The following is a 20,739-nucleotide window of genomic DNA, read 5'->3' as shown; positions in this document are numbered from 1 at the left end:
TGGAGCTGGGTTGGCTATATATGGTAGCAAAAGATTAGCAGTAATCAATTCAGAGATGCAATGTTGAATAAACGCTCAACGACGGTACTATGCTGGTCCTAGGCTAGACCGAACTAGAGACGCGAGCCTAGAACACTAATGAGGTCACGTCATAGCACAACTAGCATCAATGAAGGATACTAAGTAGCTCTGGACAGCAAGATATAAGTGAAGATCACAACGGCAGTAAAGATAATGATGTGAAACAACAGCCAAGCAGGATATATCAACAACTTTGTCTCCAACTTTCCTCTGAAAAAGTTTGTGCCGATTTTTTTTCAAGAATGGTATTGACTCAAGCTTTCAAACACAAAAGGAATCACTCAATTCTGAGTTGATATGAGGAGTCAAAAAATTCAAAAACTGTCCTGAAAAACTGGAATAAGCTGTGTTCATAAACTTCGGAGAGCAAAAAGACCTATTTAGAAGCCGATTTTGAGGTGCCAAATATTGAACTAGCTTCTTCAACTATTTAGATGCGGCTCGTCGCTAGCTTTCGTTTGAGTACTCGCGGAGGCAAAACGGACTTCGTATGAGGAAGTTATGCCTGTTTTACTGAACAGTGCACAAAACAGATTCCAATCCGAATTCAACTATGAGATTGAGTCTAAAAAGATCAGAATTTTGTTTTTTTTTCTTCTCTCTTTTTTTTCCTCACACTTTTTTTCTTTCTCTCCTTTTTTTTCTCTGACTTTCTTTTTCTCTTTTTTTCTCTTTTTTTTCTCTCGTTTTTTTTCTCTTGTTTTTTCTCTCTCTTTTTTTCCCTCTTTCCAAAACAAACTAGATAAGATACAGATTGGATCAAGTGAAGATGTGAACGATCTCAACTATTATTATGACAATGAATGGTGGGTAGCACGTGGTGGAAATTGATGGATGGATGGTGGACAGCGGAAGAGATAATGATGCAGCGGTGGCGTGACTAATGTGAACAGAACTCGAAATTCTAAACGAACTAGACACTAAGACCAGCAACTCGACACGACGATGCAACCGATAATTCAACTATGCAAGCAATGAAAAGAAAATTGCAAAGGCTCAGACTGGCTTGGACCAAGGATGAATAGATCTAACTCTTTTTCGTGGCTTTTTCTTGGACAATAGGTAAGAAAATAAATCTAATCTAGGAAAACTGGAAATTCTCATGAGTAACCTGAAAACTGATACCACTTGATAGAGGCGAGGGTGTCCCGATCTTTCGATGAGATGATAACTATTGATTTGGTGGAGACGACTTTGACAATCCGACTACAAACGTGCACGACGTTGCGCCTTAGCAATCGCGAAACCAATCTCCTGAGGTTACTGACGATGCCGGAAGCACGGTCAGCCTAACCACGAAGGTCTATTCCTGCAAGCAATCGAAGAACGAGCAAGAATATGATAAAGCAATCTGAATATTGCAAATATATATGAGGTATTGATAATGGTGGGGATCCGGAAGCGGTCTTGGTCTGGTCGTTGGACACAAACGAAGTACACGAAGTTGCAATGGCTAACTTTTAACTAAACAAATCCCAAGGAAAAAGCTACTAGATGGATCTACTTATATAGGAGCAAGGGGTGGCAGCCAAGGAGGTGGGAGGACGTCCCAAGGCAGTCTAAAACTAACCCTAGGTCGTACAAGGCTCATGGGCCCAAGTGGAGGTGATGCAACATCTTTGGGCTTGTAGTTTGACTCGGATTCTGCTGCAACGTCAGATTGTTTCGTCTGTAACTCAACGCTCCGGACGAATTTGAAGGTGAATCCAATTGGGTTGGAAAGAGCACGAAATCTAGTTTCCAACAAAAAAAATCACCCAATTCGGAGTCCGTATGAAAAAGTTGTTGGCGTTTTGAGTCAGGTATGTCTGTGCAGTCCGAATCTGAATCCAAAACGTGAGAGACTTGGACTCTATCTTCTCTTGGCCCAAAAGTGACGTGAGAGGACTTTTTGAACACAACCTAAACTTGTCCTTTTCCCTTGTCTTCATATGTGGATTGTACAAATGTCCCATACACCTGCAATTAGACAAAACACAAAAGTGTGTGAAGTATTTTTGTTCTGGATAACATAAATAGATTATTGAATAGTTTGCATTAGAAATCACCTGACAAATATGCATGTATGCAATATTTTTGGTCGTATCCAAGGTAGTCATGTCCTCATCAGCAGATGAGATTCAAATTGCACACAGATCACATGCCCCTCCCTCTCGAAGGTGCACATTTCACCAACCCAGCTTGTGGGTCCCACACTTACATGTCACTTGGGCGACATAACTTGAGTCCAATCCATTTCTTGGCAATACAGGTGTGACACTCCCCTCATCTTCGGAAAGAGCCCATCTTCGGTGTTTGCTTGTTCCCCGCTCAAATCTTCTGTACTTGCTTCTTGCCAAATTGTTGCGGCAGGAGAACGTCGCCAGAGTGCAGGGCCAAACCTAATATTTCGGAGCCCGGAGCGAAACTAAGACTCAAGGCCTCTTAATATTACTAGGAGTAGGTGGTTTGCACGCACAAGACTTTATGACCACGCCTCAGTATTTCATTCATGAGTAAATTTTCAAAAGAATTCTTTTCATTTTTGAAGGATGTATTCTACAATACCAAACGGACAAAATAGGAAGTATACAATATATAATTTCAGAAGAGCACAAAACCCATGAATATGCAATGATATGAGTGAATACAAATGCAATCACATTGGACTAATTGTAAGAGCTCTAAATTCAAATAAATGTGTAAAAATAGTCCTGTAGATATTCCTACAAAAATATTTCAAATAATCTAAGAAGCCTTCGGCTTAAAAAAAACAAAATGTACAATAAAGAGTCAGTTACACTGGTGATGATAGAACTTGGCGCAAAAGACCAACTTTGGTGCTAGAAGTTGTGGTGAGCATTGAAGTGGTGCAAAAACTTGATTTTGATATGCAAATACAGTGCTTATCTCATTTGTATATGAAATCGGCAATGACTAGACGCGTGGGCCTACTGTCAGCAACTGGACAGGGAGAAGGGGGCGTGTGGCCTGGGTTTTCCAAAAACACCCTCAAATTATTATTTTTCACAAAAAAGCCCATGTTCACATGGGAAACGAACACCACAGAAGCAAGCCAGCTAGCCACTAAACCCACAACATTCATTTGTCTTGTATGGATAATAAAATCATATCTACTAGTCACGGCGGATGTGGAGCACAAAAGGGCTGCAGATAGTGCAGCCCATTCTGTACCTGTTTGATTTTTAAATTTATTTGTAGAAAGTATGTAAATTATAATTTCAGATTCCCTAAAAAATGTAAATTATAATCTCAGTATTTAAATAATAACATTCGAATATTTTTATACATATTTTACATAAAAACGAAATAACTTACTTTACAAATTGTTCACGTAATATTTAAAAATGAATATATTTAAAATAATATTTATGAATTATATAAATTCTTTTATAATTTCAAATAATAAAATATTTCTAAAATTAAAATTCAAAAAAATATATTAGTTATACAAACATTTCAATAATTATATGCAAGTTTGTATACTTCAATATTAGCATAATTTAAAATATTCATAATTTCAAATTTAAAATGTTTGTATGAATATCCATTTTGTATAATTTAAATATAATCCATGAGTGTATAATATTTATGTATTCATTAAAAGTTTCTATTCAATAAACATTTAAAATTTTATTAATTGTCCGTATTAAGTAAATATTTAAAATATACAGGACTCCTCTTCTGTACTCCTGAGAGTATGTACTCCCATTCTCAATATACCTCATATACGCATTAATTATACCTCTTTATTATTCTCAATATACTTCATTAAATATTCTAAGATACCCTAATACGAGTTTTGTTGAAAAAATATCATCTACGATGTATTTTTTGTAATATACCTTTTTCACGTACAAACACATCAGTATATACGTAAACATTTAAAAATATATAGACTCACATGAATTTTTTCATGGAACTCATTTTGGGGTATCTAATAATTACTAATAAAGTATATTAAAAATAATAAAGTGGTATAAAAAATTAAATGGACTACAGAAAGTGCTCCTCGTTTCTAAAATTTATTTGTAAAAAATAATTAATAAAAACTATATATATATATATACCAACTGTAGTTTGTACATATAATATTTATATCACACAAATATTTGAACATAGTTTTTATTAATTATTTTTTACAAACAAATTTTAGAAACGAGGAGCACTTTCTGTAGTCCATTTGATTTCCAGATGTTTCCCTAAAACAAATTAATTTCCACATGTGTTGTGGTAAAATACATATAATATTGTTATCCATGATAAACAAACAAAGGTGATGTTTGTTGTGGCTAGCCAGATTTTGTGCTAGTTGTAGGTCGTGGGTTCAATTCTTAGTAGGCACGCTTTACCTTTAGTTTTCGCTCTCTTTTGATAGGCGGGACCCGGGACCCCCTGGTCATAGAGTTCAAAAAAACGAAATGTCACCTCTCCTAGTTAACATGGTTCTTTGTCAAAAATATATATTTCAAGTGTGTTTTCTTGTAACAATCAGGCCACATGCCCCTTCTCTCCGGCCTAGCGGTTGACAACGGGCCCCGCATGCCTAGTCAGCATCGATTCCGCATAGAAACGAGATAAGCACTGTATTTGCGCGTCAAAACCAAGTTTTTGCACCACTTTAATGTACACCACAACTTTTAGCATCAAAGTGACCATTTGCGCCAAGTTCTAGCGCCATCAGTGTAATTGACTCTGCAATAAACTTAAAGCCAATAATCATTCATTATTTCTAACATAAATGGTAGAATTCATAAATGCAATGGCAACACCTTGAAATTGTTGAGTTTCATAATGGTAATATTTTATACCTCTGATTGGCGTCGGTCGAACCCGATGCTCGGCGATGCTGCAATGTAGGGTAGACTGGCAGTAAGGTCTCTGTGCCGCATTCATAAACTAAAAGCCATGTAGGCGTCCGACAACCATGGCCCACACAAAACTGTCTCTCTCGTCCTGCTCAAACCGCTACTCCGCTCTCCGCACCGCATTCCTACCGGTCTAGAGCGGTCGTGACCGGGCACTAGTGCTTGTCGGTCGAATGATGCAACATTCACAACAGTGTTGTGTTCGAGGCGCTAGCTTTGGCCAGCCATTCACGCCATGTCAATACTGGCTCAGAGCGACGCTATAGGGTGGGGCGACGGGACGGATTCTTACTACATTGAAGTCGGTTTATTAGTGTGGGAACCGAACGACGGAACGAGCACCTCCAGTGCATGGCAAGCAGTGGTTTCAACTGCATTAGTTATGGGAATTAAGGCAGCACTAATCACGTGAAGTAAGGGTTTTTTGTTGGATTTTGATTGGCTATTTTTCACGGGCGAAATTGTTACTTGGGGCGAACGAGATGCATATGCATAGTGACTTGTATTATTAGATTATACTATAATTTTCCTTAGGTGCGCCTATGCACTTGGACGGGGGAGTAGCATAAATGAACATGGATTAAATTGTCAAAAAATAAATGAACAGCGATTAGCACTGATTTCTCTGAGCCAATGAATGTTTTGCTAAACAATAGTGTAAGATGCAACGCAATTTGCACAAGAAAACAACGAGGCAATCAATACATTACACACGTTCGACGAGAACTGTTCTCCCAATCCATCTAAAATAACATTATTCCCCATTATTTTCGCTTATCTTAGCAAAGTGTTTCCAGCAATCTTCTCATCTTTGGTCAAACGTAGCCATCCAACAGCAAGCCAGCTAGGACCCTCATCTCCTAAAAAACAAAAGCAAAAACAAAAACCGGGGCCCCAGCCACAACCCATGGCCCACCGTCAGCCACAGGGCCGCAGCCAACCACCCCGGCCCATCACCCGCCGCGTCACCTCACCACCCCCGGTTTAATCCCGACCGTTGGGTCCGTCACCGCATTGGTTCAAAACCCGCCAATCGGACGCCGCCGCGTGGGCGACGCGCCCCGGCGGGTCACCGCCCGCGGGTGAGCGGACCGCGCCTCGGCTGCTTTGCGTGCGCTAGTGGGGGAGCGGTGCGCGTCGAGGGAGCCGACAACGCCCCGAGAGCGAGAACTCCTGTGCTGCCCATCTCCCCCCCTCTCTCTCCCTCCACTGAGTTTCCTGTGCTGCCCCCGCTGACCTGCGGCCACCGACGGCGAGTGGAGGTTCCCGCCGCGACCGCCTTGCCGCGGGCTCTCCTGCGGCGCCGCGTCAGGGCTCACGCGGGCTGGTGCTGATTTGGGAGAGATTCGGGGCGGGCCGGAGCCGGCGCGGCCTCTGGGGATGGGGTGGCTTTCCTGCTGCAAGCGGTCCAACGGGTGAGTGGCAACGGGGGCCTTTATAGCTTACTAAGTAGAAGTGTAATTTCCGTGCCGTTTTGTGGAAGCTTGGGTCGTCGGTTGGGTACAAGGGTGGGGGTTTTATCTGCTGCTGGTTTGTGTGGGAGGTTGAATTGGAGCCATTAGCTTACGAATTCTCCCTTTATCAGATTATTATGTGTTTTTGGTTAGCTTGACTAGCAATTGATTTTGAATCTGGGGAAATACTGAGGTTGGGGTTCCTAAATCTGTGAGCTTCATTTCTGATTTGCTCATAAATTAGTACAAAAAAATTACTGTTGTTATCGGGAATATTGCTGTTAATTTGCAGCTGTCAGCTAACGAGCTGTAGATAGAATGGAGTGCAGATTTTTATGCATAAGTAATTTGTTCAAAAAAAGATTGCTGTGAAGGAAATTGTTCAGATTTTGTAGGGGGGATAGTTGGATAGAGTGCTAACATTGCGGCCTTACCTAGTGTACTCAACAAGTACTTGAATCTGCTCAACAAGTTCTAATAATCTGTTCTTAGGGCCCAACCCGGCAGGAAGAAGAAGAAGAAGGACACGACATGGCGCATCTTCTCACTAAAGGAGCTTCAGTTGGCGACCAACAATTTCAACTATGATAACAAGCTTGGTGAAGGTGGATTCGGTAGTGTCTACTGGGGCCAGCTCTGGGACGGATCACAGGTGCAGTCCCTCTCTTAAAAAAATAAGAAATGCAAGATGCCGCAACTTGTGTTATGCTATGTGCACACTGATTTGTTGTATCTGTTGTTTCTAGTGTCTTTTATTATTACTGCTACGAACAGGACAATGAAGTGGAGTCCCGCGGTTGTTGGTGCTTGTGATTTAGCTGAATTTAGTTTCACCTCCTAATTTATTTCTGGTCTCTAGTGCCATTTGAAATTTAAAATGGTTGTAGTTTTCAGAGCCCGTGAATATTCTTTGAGAGTGAACAGCAATCCAAACTGGACCCACACTCTTTGAAAGTGCAAAGAACGAACTTTCTGGTCTGGTGGAAAACTGACTTTCTCTCGCCTTCATCTATTGGTTTACTTTTCAAGTCAGAAAAAACTGTTGGTTTACTTTTTTATGCATTCACTTTACCAAGGATATAGCCTTAGCTTTGTGGTAGATGTCTCATGATCACAAGCTAGATAGGACCATAATTTTTAAGTGTGAATACAGCCGAGGAGGTATAGAAAATTAGAAAGCATATATGGCCTGGGTAGATGCAATCATGCTGCCTTGACAAAGCCACACAATCACTATATGTTTGTTCTGAGTATCTGCTTGTACTCCCTCCGGTCCTTTTTACACTCTGCACATTGGATTTGCCGAAAGTCAAACTTTGCTAAGTTTGACCAAATTTATATTAGAAATTATTAGCATCTATAATATCTAATAAATATAATATGAAAATATATTCCAAGATGAGTCTAATGATATTAGTGTTGTTATGTGAATGTCTATAATTTTTTATATAAACTTGGTCAAAGTTGGATGAGATTGACTTCGGATAAACCTAATATGCAGAGTAAAAAGGACTAGAGGGAGTACTAGGTGTAGAAATGTAAATGACATCTTGGTAGTCTCATATGGATATATTTAAATGACAGATGAGGCAAGAGGTTGACTTGGGATGAACTTAATAAGTAAAGAATTAAGGAAAGTTTGATCAAAATGCCACGTCTTAGTTTCCTTCCTGATAAACGATGCCCCATCATGTGTCACTGACAGGTGGCCCTGGACCCCAAATGTCGTGACACATGCTATGATCACTGAACGGGGTAGAGTGGGGCCATATATCTACCTGCTAGTTTGTGGCGCAGTGGCATAAGTGCATAACTAAAAACTACTAGAAGCCCACAACTTGGTAGCTTGTGTTTTTCTTGAATCCTATGAGCATATTAAAGGGAGATAAAACAGAATACCTAAATACTCCCTTCGTCCCAAAATAAGTGTCTCAACCTTAGTACTCCCTCTGTTCACTTTTATAAGACGCTTTAGACAGCAGGAATTGAACTGTTTTGGGTGTTGTCTTAAATGTCTAAACGGTCTTACAAAAGTGAACGGAGGGAGTACAACTTTGTATTTATTCCATGTAAAGTTAGTACGAAGTTGAGACACTTATTTTGGGACGGAGGGAGTAGAAGTTTATCTTCAGAAGTTGTTTATAAATGACAGTGTGTTAGAACTGCTCAACTTAATCTCCTTTGCAGATATTGTTTTACTTACTTGGATATTGTAACCAATGAGCAATTTTTTTGTAAGATAGTGTTGCTGTTGCCTAGCTTTTTATGTTTGTTATCGACTTTATTATGGCTGTTACATTTCATGAGAAGTTTGTAGTTGTTTTATTTCGCTGGAAGTTTTAAGTTGTTACGTTTCAGTTGAAGTGCCATGTGGTGACTATCAGAGTATGCACCTTGTATTTGTACCATGTAAAGTCAAGAAATTGCATATTAATTCCTCCCCACCCGCACATCAACTGTTTATTCCATGTAACAGATTGCGGTGAAAAGGCTCAAGAGTTGGAGCAACAAGGCTGAAAAGGAGTTTGCTGTCGAGGTCGAGGTTTTGGCACGAGTGCGGCATAAGAGCCTCTTGAGCTTACGTGGATATTGCGCTGAAGGCCAGGAGCGTCTGATAGTCTACGACTATATGCAGAACCTGAGCTTGCACTCTCACCTGCACGGACAGCATGCAGCTGAATGCCATCTTGGTTGGGAGCGAAGAATGAACATCGCCATTGATTCGGCTGAGGGCATCGCGTAAGCCTCTCAACATCACTTTATAATATTCATTCATCATAATGCAGCAGTCTAATAACATTTAAATACCTCTGCACCTTGTAGTTATCTTCATCACCATGCGATCCCACATATCATCCATAGAGACGTCAAGGCGAGCAACGTTCTCTTGGATGCGAATTACCAAGCGCGGGTCGCCGATTTCGGGTTTGCGAAACTCATACCAGATGGTGCGACCCATGTCACTACAAAGGTGAAAGGCACTCTCGGTTACCTCGCGCCGGAGTATGCGATGCTTGGCAAGGCAAAAGAGAGCTGCGATGTCTACAGCTTCGGAGTGCTCCTGCTGGAGCTTGCCAGCGGAAAGAAGCCGGTCGAGAAGATAAACCCTACGACGAAGCTCACCATCACCGAGTGGGCGCTTCCACTCGCCCGTGAGCAGAAGTTCAAGGAGATGGCTGACCCAAAGCTGGGGGATAGCTTTGCCGAGGCCGAGGTGAAGCGGATGGTGCTCGTCGGGCTTGCTTGCACTCAGACCAAGCCAGAACAGAGGCCGGTGATGTCCGAGGTTGTGGAGATGCTCAAGGGGGAATCTGCCGAGAAGTTCTCCATCTTGGAGAATGACGATCTGTTCAAGCCTCAACAGACGACCAGCTCCGTCCAGGGCACCTCTGGCCCCTGCAGCTCGGACGCCATCACTGAAGAGAAGGAATCGAAAGAGGATACCATCGAGGAGGCGACTGATTCGAGCGAGACGGTTCCCTCAGCTAGGTAGTGTGATGCACAAAGGTGTGTATATCCCTTCCTGGGATGTGTGATTTGTGTATGTCTGTGCGTATGGTTGTTTCTTGTTGGCAAGTTACTTGGGCCCTTCACCAGTCTAGAGATGTACTTGTGGTTCCGTGTATTGTTGATTTCTTTTGGCAATGGTTGTGATGTGGCTTGTAAGACTCTTATTGGACTGGTTCCGACAATAACAAGCTGTTCATGAGTTCCTGTACTCACTCAATTTAACTCATCAATTGTCTAGTGTGCAAAACCTACGGTTAGCGACTTGCACTTGCACAAAAGACATTTTCACTCAAGCAGATTTTACCATGATTGTCATGATTTCTTCATGGTCAATGGGAAACAAAATTTGTCCAAACACACATGGAGAACATATTTTCACATAGAGTTTGCCATAGGCTACAGATAGTATCTCTGAATATAATATATGTTGAACCTCTATGTTATACTCCCTCCGTTCCGCGATATAAGGTGTCTTAACTTTTTCAAAAGTCAAATTTGTGCCTGTTTTACCAAGTTTTTAGAAAATACATTAATGTCTATAGTATCAAACTTGTATCACTAGATCCATCCTGAAATGTTTTTTTATATTTTATTTATTTTGTATCAGGAATGTTGATATTTTATTCCAGAATCCTAGTCAAACATACATATGTTGTGACTTTCACGGATTTATGCACCTTATATTCTGGAATGAGGGAGTATTATTCTTGATAAATATAAGAGTCTGAAACAAGCTACGGACAAAATCTCTGAATTGACAAATTTAATACAAAGAAGAAAAATGCAAGACAGTAGTGCAAAATTAATTATAATAACAACGCATGCAGGGAAACATAAAATCTCATTCCCAAAGGAATATGAACTGGCAAACACATGCTTCACAGTAATGTGGACCATGGAGAGGTGTTGAACAATACTATGCGCATTCAGCTCACAGGTGATACATTATCCGTACATAACTATAGCTCAAAGGTCAAAAAACATGCAACACCTACAGAGCATAGGATTTCTAACGAGGATGGACATTATACATCATCACACCCATGTGGCGTTGCAAATCACAAGCATATATGACTCGTTCTCATCAAACACATAAAAACAATTGATATCTCAACCTGTCAACCATATCAGTCTTCCAGACGAGCCTCAACACAGAATTCAGAAACTGCCTCGGACTGCCACACTCAACTCGTGAAATTAGGTTTATTAAAGAGACGCATAGCATTAGGATTCTTCAAAACTGCATTGGATCTTGGCACCTGGTTTTTCCTGCGACTCAGGAATTCGAGGGCCTTTTTAATGTGCTCCGTTGACCGAACATCTTTCAGCAGAATTGTTTCAGGTCTGATAAACATTAGCAACCATTAGAATAACAGTTTAAAAGAATATCATACGAGAAGACAGGACCATGAAAATTACCCAGTAGTTGCAGTTTTCAATCTTTTCTTCTTCTTTTGGACCTTTTGGTTTACATTTTCTTCCTCAGAATCTGATGAGAAGGTTTGCCTGAAAAAAATATGAAGACAGGGTAAGCAATAATGTCCAAAAAGATTAAAAAGGATTTAAATGTATGGCAGTTTGAAGGCGGTAAACATACTTCTCACGTGCTGCAAGCATTTCAATTACGCTCTTGGGAAGTGTCCCAGGCATAGCATGTGTCTCCTCATCCACTTCTGTATCTTTATCTTCTACTTTCAGAGGCTTCTTTTTATTCGGTTTTGAGGATGTTTTCCGTTGGGCCCAGCGTTTCCTCCGGTCTTTCTCCTCCTGGGTTGCTCTACAGGATTACACATTGTCAGGTCAGAGAGGGTACCATCAGCAGGAAAAGTGACATCAATATGCGACTAACATAAGTCAACAGTATATATAAATAGTCAGTTTGGATGGATGTTCCCAAAAAGACAGAATCAACATGCGTTTGCCAACAGATTACAAGAAATGGGGGTAAGCCTATTTGCAACTACAGATTTGCCACTGAAAATGCACTACTCATGTGCCAATGACACGAGGGTCCAAGAAGAGATCATGGTAAATGTGTAAGCCCAAAATGCAACGGTGACATGTGTTCAGTAGGCAGGACTAGAAATTGAAAATTTTGAGGTAGTATGCACAGAAAGCTCTACGTTTAGGGTGAAAGGGGTGGGGATGTACCACATTTCCCACAAAGCCGCAACCCGTGAGGAATTACCCTGTTATAGAGCAAGGGCATGAAAAGTATTCATCCCTGCAGCCAACCCCAGGAAGGGTAATACCGCCCTGGTGTTGGGGATACCTCCCCCATCAACAATCCCCTGCCCACAAGTATATGTTCTTATATATGCCCAACTTGTCACATCTGCAAGTCTAGAGCATGAGCATTTGGTCTCTACCCTTACAATTTCTGCATAACCTTATACAGTTTATTTATTTAGTACTCCACCATCTTTTTGTGGACTAATAGAACTACGTGTTTATACTGAATCATATAATAAACACATAAAATGAACTCAACATCACTGAACTTTAGGTATTTATACTGGGAAATGCTACCCCAAAATCCCTAGTGGGGATGGGGGACAGCAGAAAAGGTGCCACAATAGCTAAATGTGCATATGAATGGTAGGCAATCATCCATCATGACGAATGACCTGTGATCATCCCGCTGCTGAAGCAGTATAAACCGATACAGACAAGAAAATCACTTATATTAGACTAATCTAGCATGCCATGTTTTTGGCTTCAGGATTTTTTTTATGAGACCCGCAAAATCTACAACGGAAAATCGGAAATTACATGGCGTGAGAGCAACAGAACAAATCATGATGAGTTTAACTTCTCAAAGTCATCTCCACGTGTCTACTCAAACAGTATCAAAAGTGCAAGACACAAACCTGACAGCGCTGTCCTTCTCTACTTTGCTGATTTCTTCATGTTTCTCCACACCCTACAAGGCATCAACAGCAGGAAAGAACACTCAGCATCATGTTAACATAATCCGACAGGAACTAGATTAAAGAATGGAGGAAGCTAGATGAAAAAACACCACCGAGACTACGGAAGTTCGCTTGATCCTGACAATGAGCACAAGTCTTCCTATATGGGTCTCCCCACTGCTCATGATTTTGTGCTTCTTTATGTAAAGCTTGCATCCCCAGCAGTGTTGGGTTCTAAGTACGTGTTGTCCACTCTTGGCCGATTAGAGCTTTTGTTGATTTAAATCCAGGCTCATTTCGAACCTTTATGTCTATATAAATTATAAAGACAACAAATTCCGGTTCCCCGGGCGTAGTAATCGGCCTTGGTGGCTCGTGGAAGTACAGGTACTCCTAGCTAGGCCGAACACTTCACATTTGCTGCTACCGGAAAGTACACACGCGCAGCACGCGGACTCCTCGCACACTCCTACGTCACCTAGGCTTTACTAGCGCGAGCTCTCTTCTCACAGGACCGGAGGGAATAGCCAAGGAACGTACCTGGACGGCGGTGAGCTCCTCGGGGGCGCTGTCGGAGTCGCTTCCGCTATCCATTTATGAGCTGAGACGTCCCCGGTGGGAGCTCTGTTGTGGTCGCCTCCGTCTCCGCCGCCGCCGCCGCCGTGGGAGTGGATACTTGCGAGGGTTTGAAGCGGGTGCGGACGAGAAGGGAACAGCCGTAGCTGGAGGAAGGAAAGCCGGGCTTTTCTCCTTTATTAATTCCCCTCTCTAGGCCGCCCGCCTGGGCCTGTTGGGCTTATTTCTTTTTTAGAAGTCCCGTCGGGCTTATATCCTAATGCGATCGGGTTGGAAGTGGACTCGGACACCAGATTCCTCTACAAATTCGAAGGCACAACTCCCTAAAAAGAAAGGAAAGGGCAAAGGAAACGGAGGGCGCACGGCTAGAGGCCAAAACAGACGGACGCGGCCGGAGCAGCATGGCGGCATTGATGGGCGTGGAGCAGCGCGCCGAGACGCTGCGGAGCACCGCCGAGGAGCTCGTCGGCGAGGACGAGCTGCTCCCGCTGCTTCACGGCAACCCCAGCCCGGTCTGCCTCGACAGCTTCGAGCCCTCCGTCTCCGGCCGCGTGCACATCTGGCAGGTCAATGATAATTCTCCGACTCTCAACTTCCCGACCAACTTGCACGGCATGTTCTTGCAGTAAATTCCTTATATACGATTTTTTGTACGTATGACTGAGACACATACTCCCCTTCTTCTCTTCTTTTTGTTTCTCATCAGGGGGTTGGGAAGGTGATCAATGTGAACAAGATGGTCAGGGCCGGATGCAGAGTGAAGATCCTCATAGCCGACCAGCGGACCGGACTGAAGGATTTGAGCGAGATCAGGGCCGCCGGTCGCCGCGCGATCGAGGTCTGGAAAGCCCTGGGCATGAGCTCGGACGGGATGGACTTCCTCTGGTGCTCCGAGGAGACGAGCAGGCGCGCGCACGAGTACTGGCCGCTCGTGATGGGGATCTCCCGGAACCACAGCGTCAGATGGTTAGCGAGGTAAGTATTTGGGTATTTGGCCATCTTCATCGCGTGTGTGTAGTTCTATAAGTTTCAAGTTGGTGTTTCTCCTTCTTCACTTCAAATGTGTCGAATATGCATCTGATGGTTGCGCCGTTTTGCTTTAGCTTGCATGCGGATCCGGACAATGTGGCGGGTAATCAGCTCTTGGAGCCCATCATGAAGTGCGCTGACACGCTCTTCCTCGAGGTTTGTGTGTCGCCCGCCTTGCCATATCTATTTAGATAGTACACTTTTTTGTCAGCTCAAAAAAGAGATATTACACTTTTTGTACATGTTTTCTACTGTGGGGTTATGCATGAGCTTTTCCATTGTAGCTTTCATTAACTTCTATACATGGATTCGGGTCAAAAAACTACTACTATACATGGAGGAATTCTGGAATTGTCGGGAAAAAAAACTACTTCATGGAGGAAGGAATAGAAAAAACTAAAACGTAAACCAACCCCTAATTTTCAGACAACAGGTGGAAACATAAATTTGGCAAACTGAAAGATATCATTGAAATTGTTCGTTTGGTAGCGATCTGACTTTATTAATTAAGAGTATCTCCAACAGTAGCCAAAAAATTTGATGCCCTAAAACTTGTTTTTGATGAGGAGAGAGAAGGTTTTTGGGCACCAGAAAAGTTTCTGCAACAGCCCTAAAATTGATTTTTTTTTCCGAAAAGAAGAATGACCCCTGGTCTCTGCATTAGGGTGATGCATACAGCCATTTTATTCATTATTCACACAGCCCTAAAATTGTTGCACTAAAATCCGACCTTCTTCTCTACTCCACAATTGCATACATATTGAAACGAACCATGACATGACAATTAATATCACAAGACACATAGTGAACAATATATCAAATTCAAGTTCAAATCCATTCATTCAAATTCAAGTTCAAAGTTAAGCCTACAACTGGAAGCATTGTGCATCACAAACACAAACAAAAGTGCATGGAACATGAATGTATAGAGTTATCAAATGCCATTGTCGCCATTGTCATCACTAGTGCTTCCGTTCTCTCCATTGCATCATTGGCACCATTGCCACTCATGAATCCTCCCATATGCCTCCTTCCATGGCACCAAATTTCTTACATGCTTCACACAATAACTTGTCTTCTTTGGTAGTGTAGTTGCCATTTCTCCCCTTTGGAGTTGCATCAATAAAGTCCTCCTCTTCCATGTCAAGAAGGTGCTCTTCTTGTGTTTCGTATCCTTGAGATACAAAATCTTGAGATGCAACACAAGTGTATTGCAAAAAAGTTTCATCATCTACAGTATATACAATTTGAAGAAAATACACACCACATCACATCATTGTCAGGGGTGAAAACGCTTGTTCTAGCCTTTGCTGGCCAAACTTGGCAGCGACGTACTTGCATCGTTATCTTGTTGAACACGTTATCTCCATGAAAACGGTGGCATGAGGGTGTTTAGGCCTTTTTGAAGGCGTTGTTGTGGAAGAACTCGACTTACTCCTAGGTGTTGCATTCATATCTTGTAATGGTTAATGGTTATTATGCCGTAGTTGCTTTTGTTGTACTCTTGCCATCGGTGACTTTAGCCTCTTTTCCTTGCAACGACTTTAATAAAAATTGTTGTGTGCATCAATAGATGCAGAAGTCGGGGGTTCCAAACTCCCTTTTGACCCAAAAAAACACATCACAAATTGCATACATAATGCAATGAAAAAAGAGAAAAGGGAAAAGAAAAAAAGGCACATTAAGTCGTCCACAATCACAATCGACCAGTAGAATATCCGTGTGGCGACCCCGTGATGCACACCTACGGCCACACGTTGTTCCCCAAAAGCGATCCTCCTCCATCGCTCATGTAAGTATGTCTCATGCTTTTGCACTCGGGTAGGAACTTTTCTTGGAGTTGGAGATGGCTATTCTAGGAGGTTCACTTCCTTTTCATGCGACTAAGCTTCAGTTTAAATAGACAAAATTATGAGTCAACTAGCAAAGTATCCATACTACGCCATGGGATCACGGGAACATAAGGTCGAATTTGGTTTATTCAATATATAATCTTTGTGTGCTAGCTTTGATGAGTTTTGGCAGTTGGCAAATGTGGTAGGCGGACATTAGGAGATTAGTGAACGGACGATCACTAAGTCCAATCTTTATAAATAGGAAAGATAATTTGATCTATCCCTCTGACGTCACTTAATATGACTCATAATCCTTCAACTGGACTTTTCATTTTCCAGACATTTCCCTAGACAACTTGTTTGGTTGAAGGTTACTATTAGAGAGGGAATGGGAATCTAGATTACCTGGAAGGCGCGAGTGCTTCGTATAGGATTTGTTTCAAGTCCTTCTTGATTCTAACGCTCAGATCACTACTACTCGCTCCGATCAATATTACTTGTCACTCAAACAAATGTATCTAGACGTATTTTAATGCTAGATATATCCATTTGAGCGACAAATAATACGGATCGGAGAGAGTACTATCTTTTACTACTTAGATTTTAATTGCCACAAGTATAAATTGATATAGACATCTGGATCCACAAAAATGGATGGCTCAAGACGAATTGGGGATACCATAAAAGCCGTCATGGTGTGCAGAATCATGATAGTTATCAAAATATATTTTCTTTTTGTAGGCAGACATATGCCAGATGGGCATGGATCAAAGAGAGGTGAGTATGATGGCCAGAGGATACTGCAAGCACATTGGAAGGGCAAATAAACCAATATTTCTGTTGCATCGTATCCTATATAGTTTTTCGTGAGAATGATATTATTGACAGATTTATTAATGTATATGTCTATGTGGTGTGAGATATTAGCTTGGTTTGTCAGAATGTGTTTCTCCTTGACGCTAATTATAGATGTGCTTCCTGGTTTCAAAGAAGGACAGCAGAGAATGTCAGAGAAGGATCCACTGTCAGCTATTTTTATGGAAGACACTGAGGTTTTTCTCACAAAACTTATCTTTACTTCCTCCCAGCATTGCTATACTGAGCTCTTGATTAGTGGAAACCAGGGCCGGCCCCGGGCCAGGGCAGCAGGGGCGACGGCCTGGGGCCCAGTCAAATTAGGGGCCCCGACCTAGTGCTGCTATATATACATATGGGCCTTGATGAAATGCTAAATAAAAAAGAAAGATTCTGTAGGCAGGGAGGCCTATCTCCAGCAGAAGCCCAACTGTGAAGGCAGGCAGGCACGCACACGGGCACAAGGGCAGTTGCTCAGAAAAAAAAGGGGGCACAAGGCCAACAACAACCCGCTGAGAATGAGACCACAATTGAGGAAAACAATGCCCATATGAGACTCCTATAAATATTTGAGTGGCTGTGAGAATCCTGCAAGTGTAGATGAACAAGGATCTTCTCCTTTTGATATCTATGACCCTAGAAACTGGGACACTCTTGACAATAAATCAAGAGATATTCTGATTATAAAAAGGGCATACAAGGGAACAAAATCTTGTGTTTGAAATAGACTACATTTATCTTGACAGTTTCATTTCATGATTTTGCATCAAAAAATGCACAGAGCCATTTCTCATGATTACTGGAGGCTTGGAGGTTCGCTAGTATGTCATTTCTTTTCTGTTATGCTCCATGACTTTTATGATGTTTGATTTACACCTAAAGTATGAAATTGTTATTTATGACTTGGAGTGATATTTACCAAGGAAAATTACCGTTGTTTATTATAGCTTTGCAATATTTTTTTTTATCAATGTATGGAATCAATTTTTTCCTCCAATGCTGTCACTGGGCCCATTCATTTGAGTTCGCCCCGGGGCCCCCGAAACTCCAGGACCGGCGCTGGTGGAAACATCCATGCCTAATGTTATGGTGTGCATTTTTTCTTCTTCCGTGGTGACAATAATTTCATGGCCAACTTGTTTATTGCAGTCTGAGGTTACGAAAAAGATAAAGAAGGCTTTCTGCCCTCCCAAGATTACTCAAGGAAACCCATGCTTGGAGTACGTAGAGCATATCGTTCTCCCTTGGTTTAGAGAGTTCGAGGTGGTCCCACCTGATGGCGGTAACAGGTAACAGTATTTTTTTTCCCCAAGGAACCAAAATATTTCCCTAAGAAAAACACTAGCAGAATATTGTATTGCTGCAAGCCTGCAACTGATGCAAGAGCTCTTGCAAACATCTGCCTACCGCAATACATGTCAAGAAAGAATCCAATGATATGGCACGATTTTGATGGCTGTGTTCAACTGTAACATCTGTTGTTTGCTCTTAAGCAGGACCTACGTAGGAATCGAAGAACTCCGCGAGGATTACGGCAGTGGCACTCTACATCCCCGTGATCTGAAACCTGCTCTTGCAAAAGCAATAAACCAGATATTGCAGGTAAGAGGCACCTCCCGGTTAATGTTTCTTTTGTAGTAGAACAGGGGGTAAAGTGGACTTGTTTGACAGTCATGTTCAGTTTATTCCATGCTTTTACTTTTATTCGAAAATACTTGTATACTGCCTTAAAGATCTTACCAGTGCCTTATGTAAACAGCTTGTACGTGATCACTTCGAGAAAAATTGCGAAGCCAAAGGTCCGTGTGACGATGTAAAGGTACATGCCCCTTAAAACTCACTTGCATGAATGCTCACAATCATTTTGGTTGTCATCCGACAGAACTTCCATCCTCATGCATCATGCCTCCAAGGCCAATAAGCATTTTATTGTCAGTTTTAAAAAGTAAGCATTTTATCTGATTTTCACGAACTCATTTCAGGTTTTAGTTGAATTGAGTTCTTGAATCATGCATTTTAGTAGCATTTGCTTGCTCTTTTGAGTATAACAGTGGTTACTCAAATCGAATTGCAATTTTGTATTGTATACATCATGGCAAACATTGACAAATGTGCGACGAATTAACTTGGAACAATTACTGTTTTGCAGTGAGAGGAGCAACCAAGATAACCAAGAGCTTATGCGTGTTCTGGACACAATCATTTCTAGAGCTATGTGTACTTCAAACTATTGCAATCAAGATAACCAAGAACTACAGACATATTTTGGAAGAAACCGTTTTAGAAACTATGTATGGGTTTTTTCCAAGGAATTTTGTCTACTTTGAGCTACTCCTTCTGTATCAAAATATAAGACGTTTTTGGGTCTAAATCTTGACCCAAAAAGGTTTTATATTTTGATACAGATGGAGGATTTTCCATTACTGTGTCTGAATGACACTGAACACTTGCACAACTTCAAGTGGCTATCCAACTAAAAGCATTCTTTGGTGTATTCTTTAGATAAATCAGCATTTCTGCAAGAGCATGCTATGTTGACTGTATGTCCTTTGCTTTCAAGCATTGGTGTTCTAGTGTTAGTGCATCACATCTTTCAGATGAATTAAGAAGTCGGCAAACATGGTAGTGCTGAAGAAACATGTACTCTCTCTGTAAAGAAATATAAGATCATTTAGACCACTAAGATCATTTAGACCACTACTTTAGTGATCTAAATGATCTTATATTTCTCTACAGAGGTATGAAATAGGGAATGAGTAATAATTCAGCTTCAGTATGTCAAAATTCTAGCATGCCAAGGAGGTAAAAGGGGGATTAAAAATCAGCTAACTAATACTGTAACTTTGAGGAAGAGTAAACATAAACATGCAATGCAACTCCCCAGATTGCAGTAGTGCCCGTACTAGACACACCACTAGTGTGATCTTGACTCACGTGGCCGAAGTTGGGACTTCAAACCACTAGATAGTTATGCATGGTCAATCGGGATACTGTTATGACCGGTTTACAATACAACCGGAGGAGGCCCGCTGGGCAGTAGATTAAGGGCTTGGCCCACAAGTTATCTTAGGCTAGTCGTTTTCAGGTTATAAATATTAGATTGTAAGATACCTTTTGGAATTAAGCAATAAAGATAGTTCTATCCTATTGCCCGGCTTCAGAGGAGCCGGAAACCCTAGCCGCACCTTGCCCTAGCCGCGCCGCCCTCTTCTTCCTCGCGACGGCGCCCACGCGCCGGAGCCGCCGCCCTCGCCCCCAACCCTCGCTGTTCTGCCCGTATAACCTACGGAGTAGAGCCGGTAGGAACCCTAGCCCTACCAATTTGGTATCAGGTAACCGGGTTTCGACCATGTCTCCGCCAATTCCACCGCCACCACCACCGCTGCCCGCCAACTCCTCCACCACCGCCGCCTCTGCGCCGGGCGTCACGGCCTCGCTCTCGGCGGGCACCACGGCGTCGCTCTCAGCGCCGGCCCTAACGGCACCCGGCACCACGCCGGGCCAAGGGCAGCCACCGGCCCCGTCCAACACTCGCCGCCGCCGTCACCTCCCCCGCAGCCGCAACAGTTCACGCCGGAGGCCATGGCGGGCGTCCTCAACGACCTCGTCATCACGGTTC

The 20,739-nt window shown here is 42.3% G+C and overlaps 3 protein-coding genes across 4 annotated transcripts; 2 read left to right on the top strand and 1 right to left on the bottom strand.

Annotated features, from left to right (window-relative positions):
- The first annotated feature begins 5,997 nt into the window (after window positions 1-5,997).
- Window positions 5,998-10,135, top strand: LOC125512188 (PTI1-like tyrosine-protein kinase At3g15890). Of its 2 annotated transcripts, none has more exons than XM_048677271.1 (4): window positions 5,998-6,364; window positions 6,911-7,055; window positions 8,880-9,142; window positions 9,227-10,135. In XM_048677271.1, exons 1-4 carry the CDS (start codon window positions 6,330-6,332, stop codon window positions 9,894-9,896), a joined length of 1,113 nt encoding a protein of 370 aa, XP_048533228.1. In that variant the 5' UTR covers window positions 5,998-6,329; the 3' UTR covers window positions 9,897-10,135. The 2 variants fall into 2 exon arrangements, with proteins under 2 accessions (XP_048533228.1, XP_048533227.1); XM_048677270.1 differs by having other exon boundaries at window positions 5,999-6,364; window positions 6,896-7,055.
- Window positions 10,136-10,815: 680 nt separating this feature from the next.
- Window positions 10,816-13,563, bottom strand: LOC125512187. Its single transcript, XM_048677269.1, has 5 exons — window positions 13,366-13,563; window positions 12,784-12,836; window positions 11,511-11,690; window positions 11,333-11,419; window positions 10,816-11,257 (listed from the first exon to the last, which is right to left on the bottom strand). Exons 1-5 carry the CDS (start codon window positions 13,417-13,419, stop codon window positions 11,098-11,100), a joined length of 534 nt encoding a protein of 177 aa, XP_048533226.1. The 5' UTR covers window positions 13,420-13,563; the 3' UTR covers window positions 10,816-11,097.
- A 113-nt stretch (window positions 13,564-13,676) lies between these two features.
- Window positions 13,677-19,728, top strand: LOC125512186 (tyrosine--tRNA ligase 1, cytoplasmic-like). Its single transcript, XM_048677268.1, has 9 exons — window positions 13,677-13,967; window positions 14,108-14,376; window positions 14,505-14,586; window positions 17,007-17,112; window positions 17,235-17,317; window positions 18,270-18,409; window positions 18,617-18,722; window positions 18,880-18,939; window positions 19,270-19,728. Exons 1-9 carry the CDS (start codon window positions 13,803-13,805, stop codon window positions 19,270-19,272), a joined length of 1,014 nt encoding a protein of 337 aa, XP_048533225.1. The 5' UTR covers window positions 13,677-13,802; the 3' UTR covers window positions 19,273-19,728.
- Window positions 19,729-20,739: the final 1,011 nt, after the last annotated feature.

Source organism: Triticum urartu, chromosome 6, assembly GCF_003073215.2.
Source record: "Triticum urartu cultivar G1812 chromosome 6, Tu2.1, whole genome shotgun sequence".
Taxonomy (NCBI): domain Eukaryota; kingdom Viridiplantae; phylum Streptophyta; class Magnoliopsida; order Poales; family Poaceae; genus Triticum; species Triticum urartu.
The sequence above is the reverse complement of the archived record's forward strand: the minus strand, read 5'-3'. Positions and strand labels throughout refer to the sequence as shown.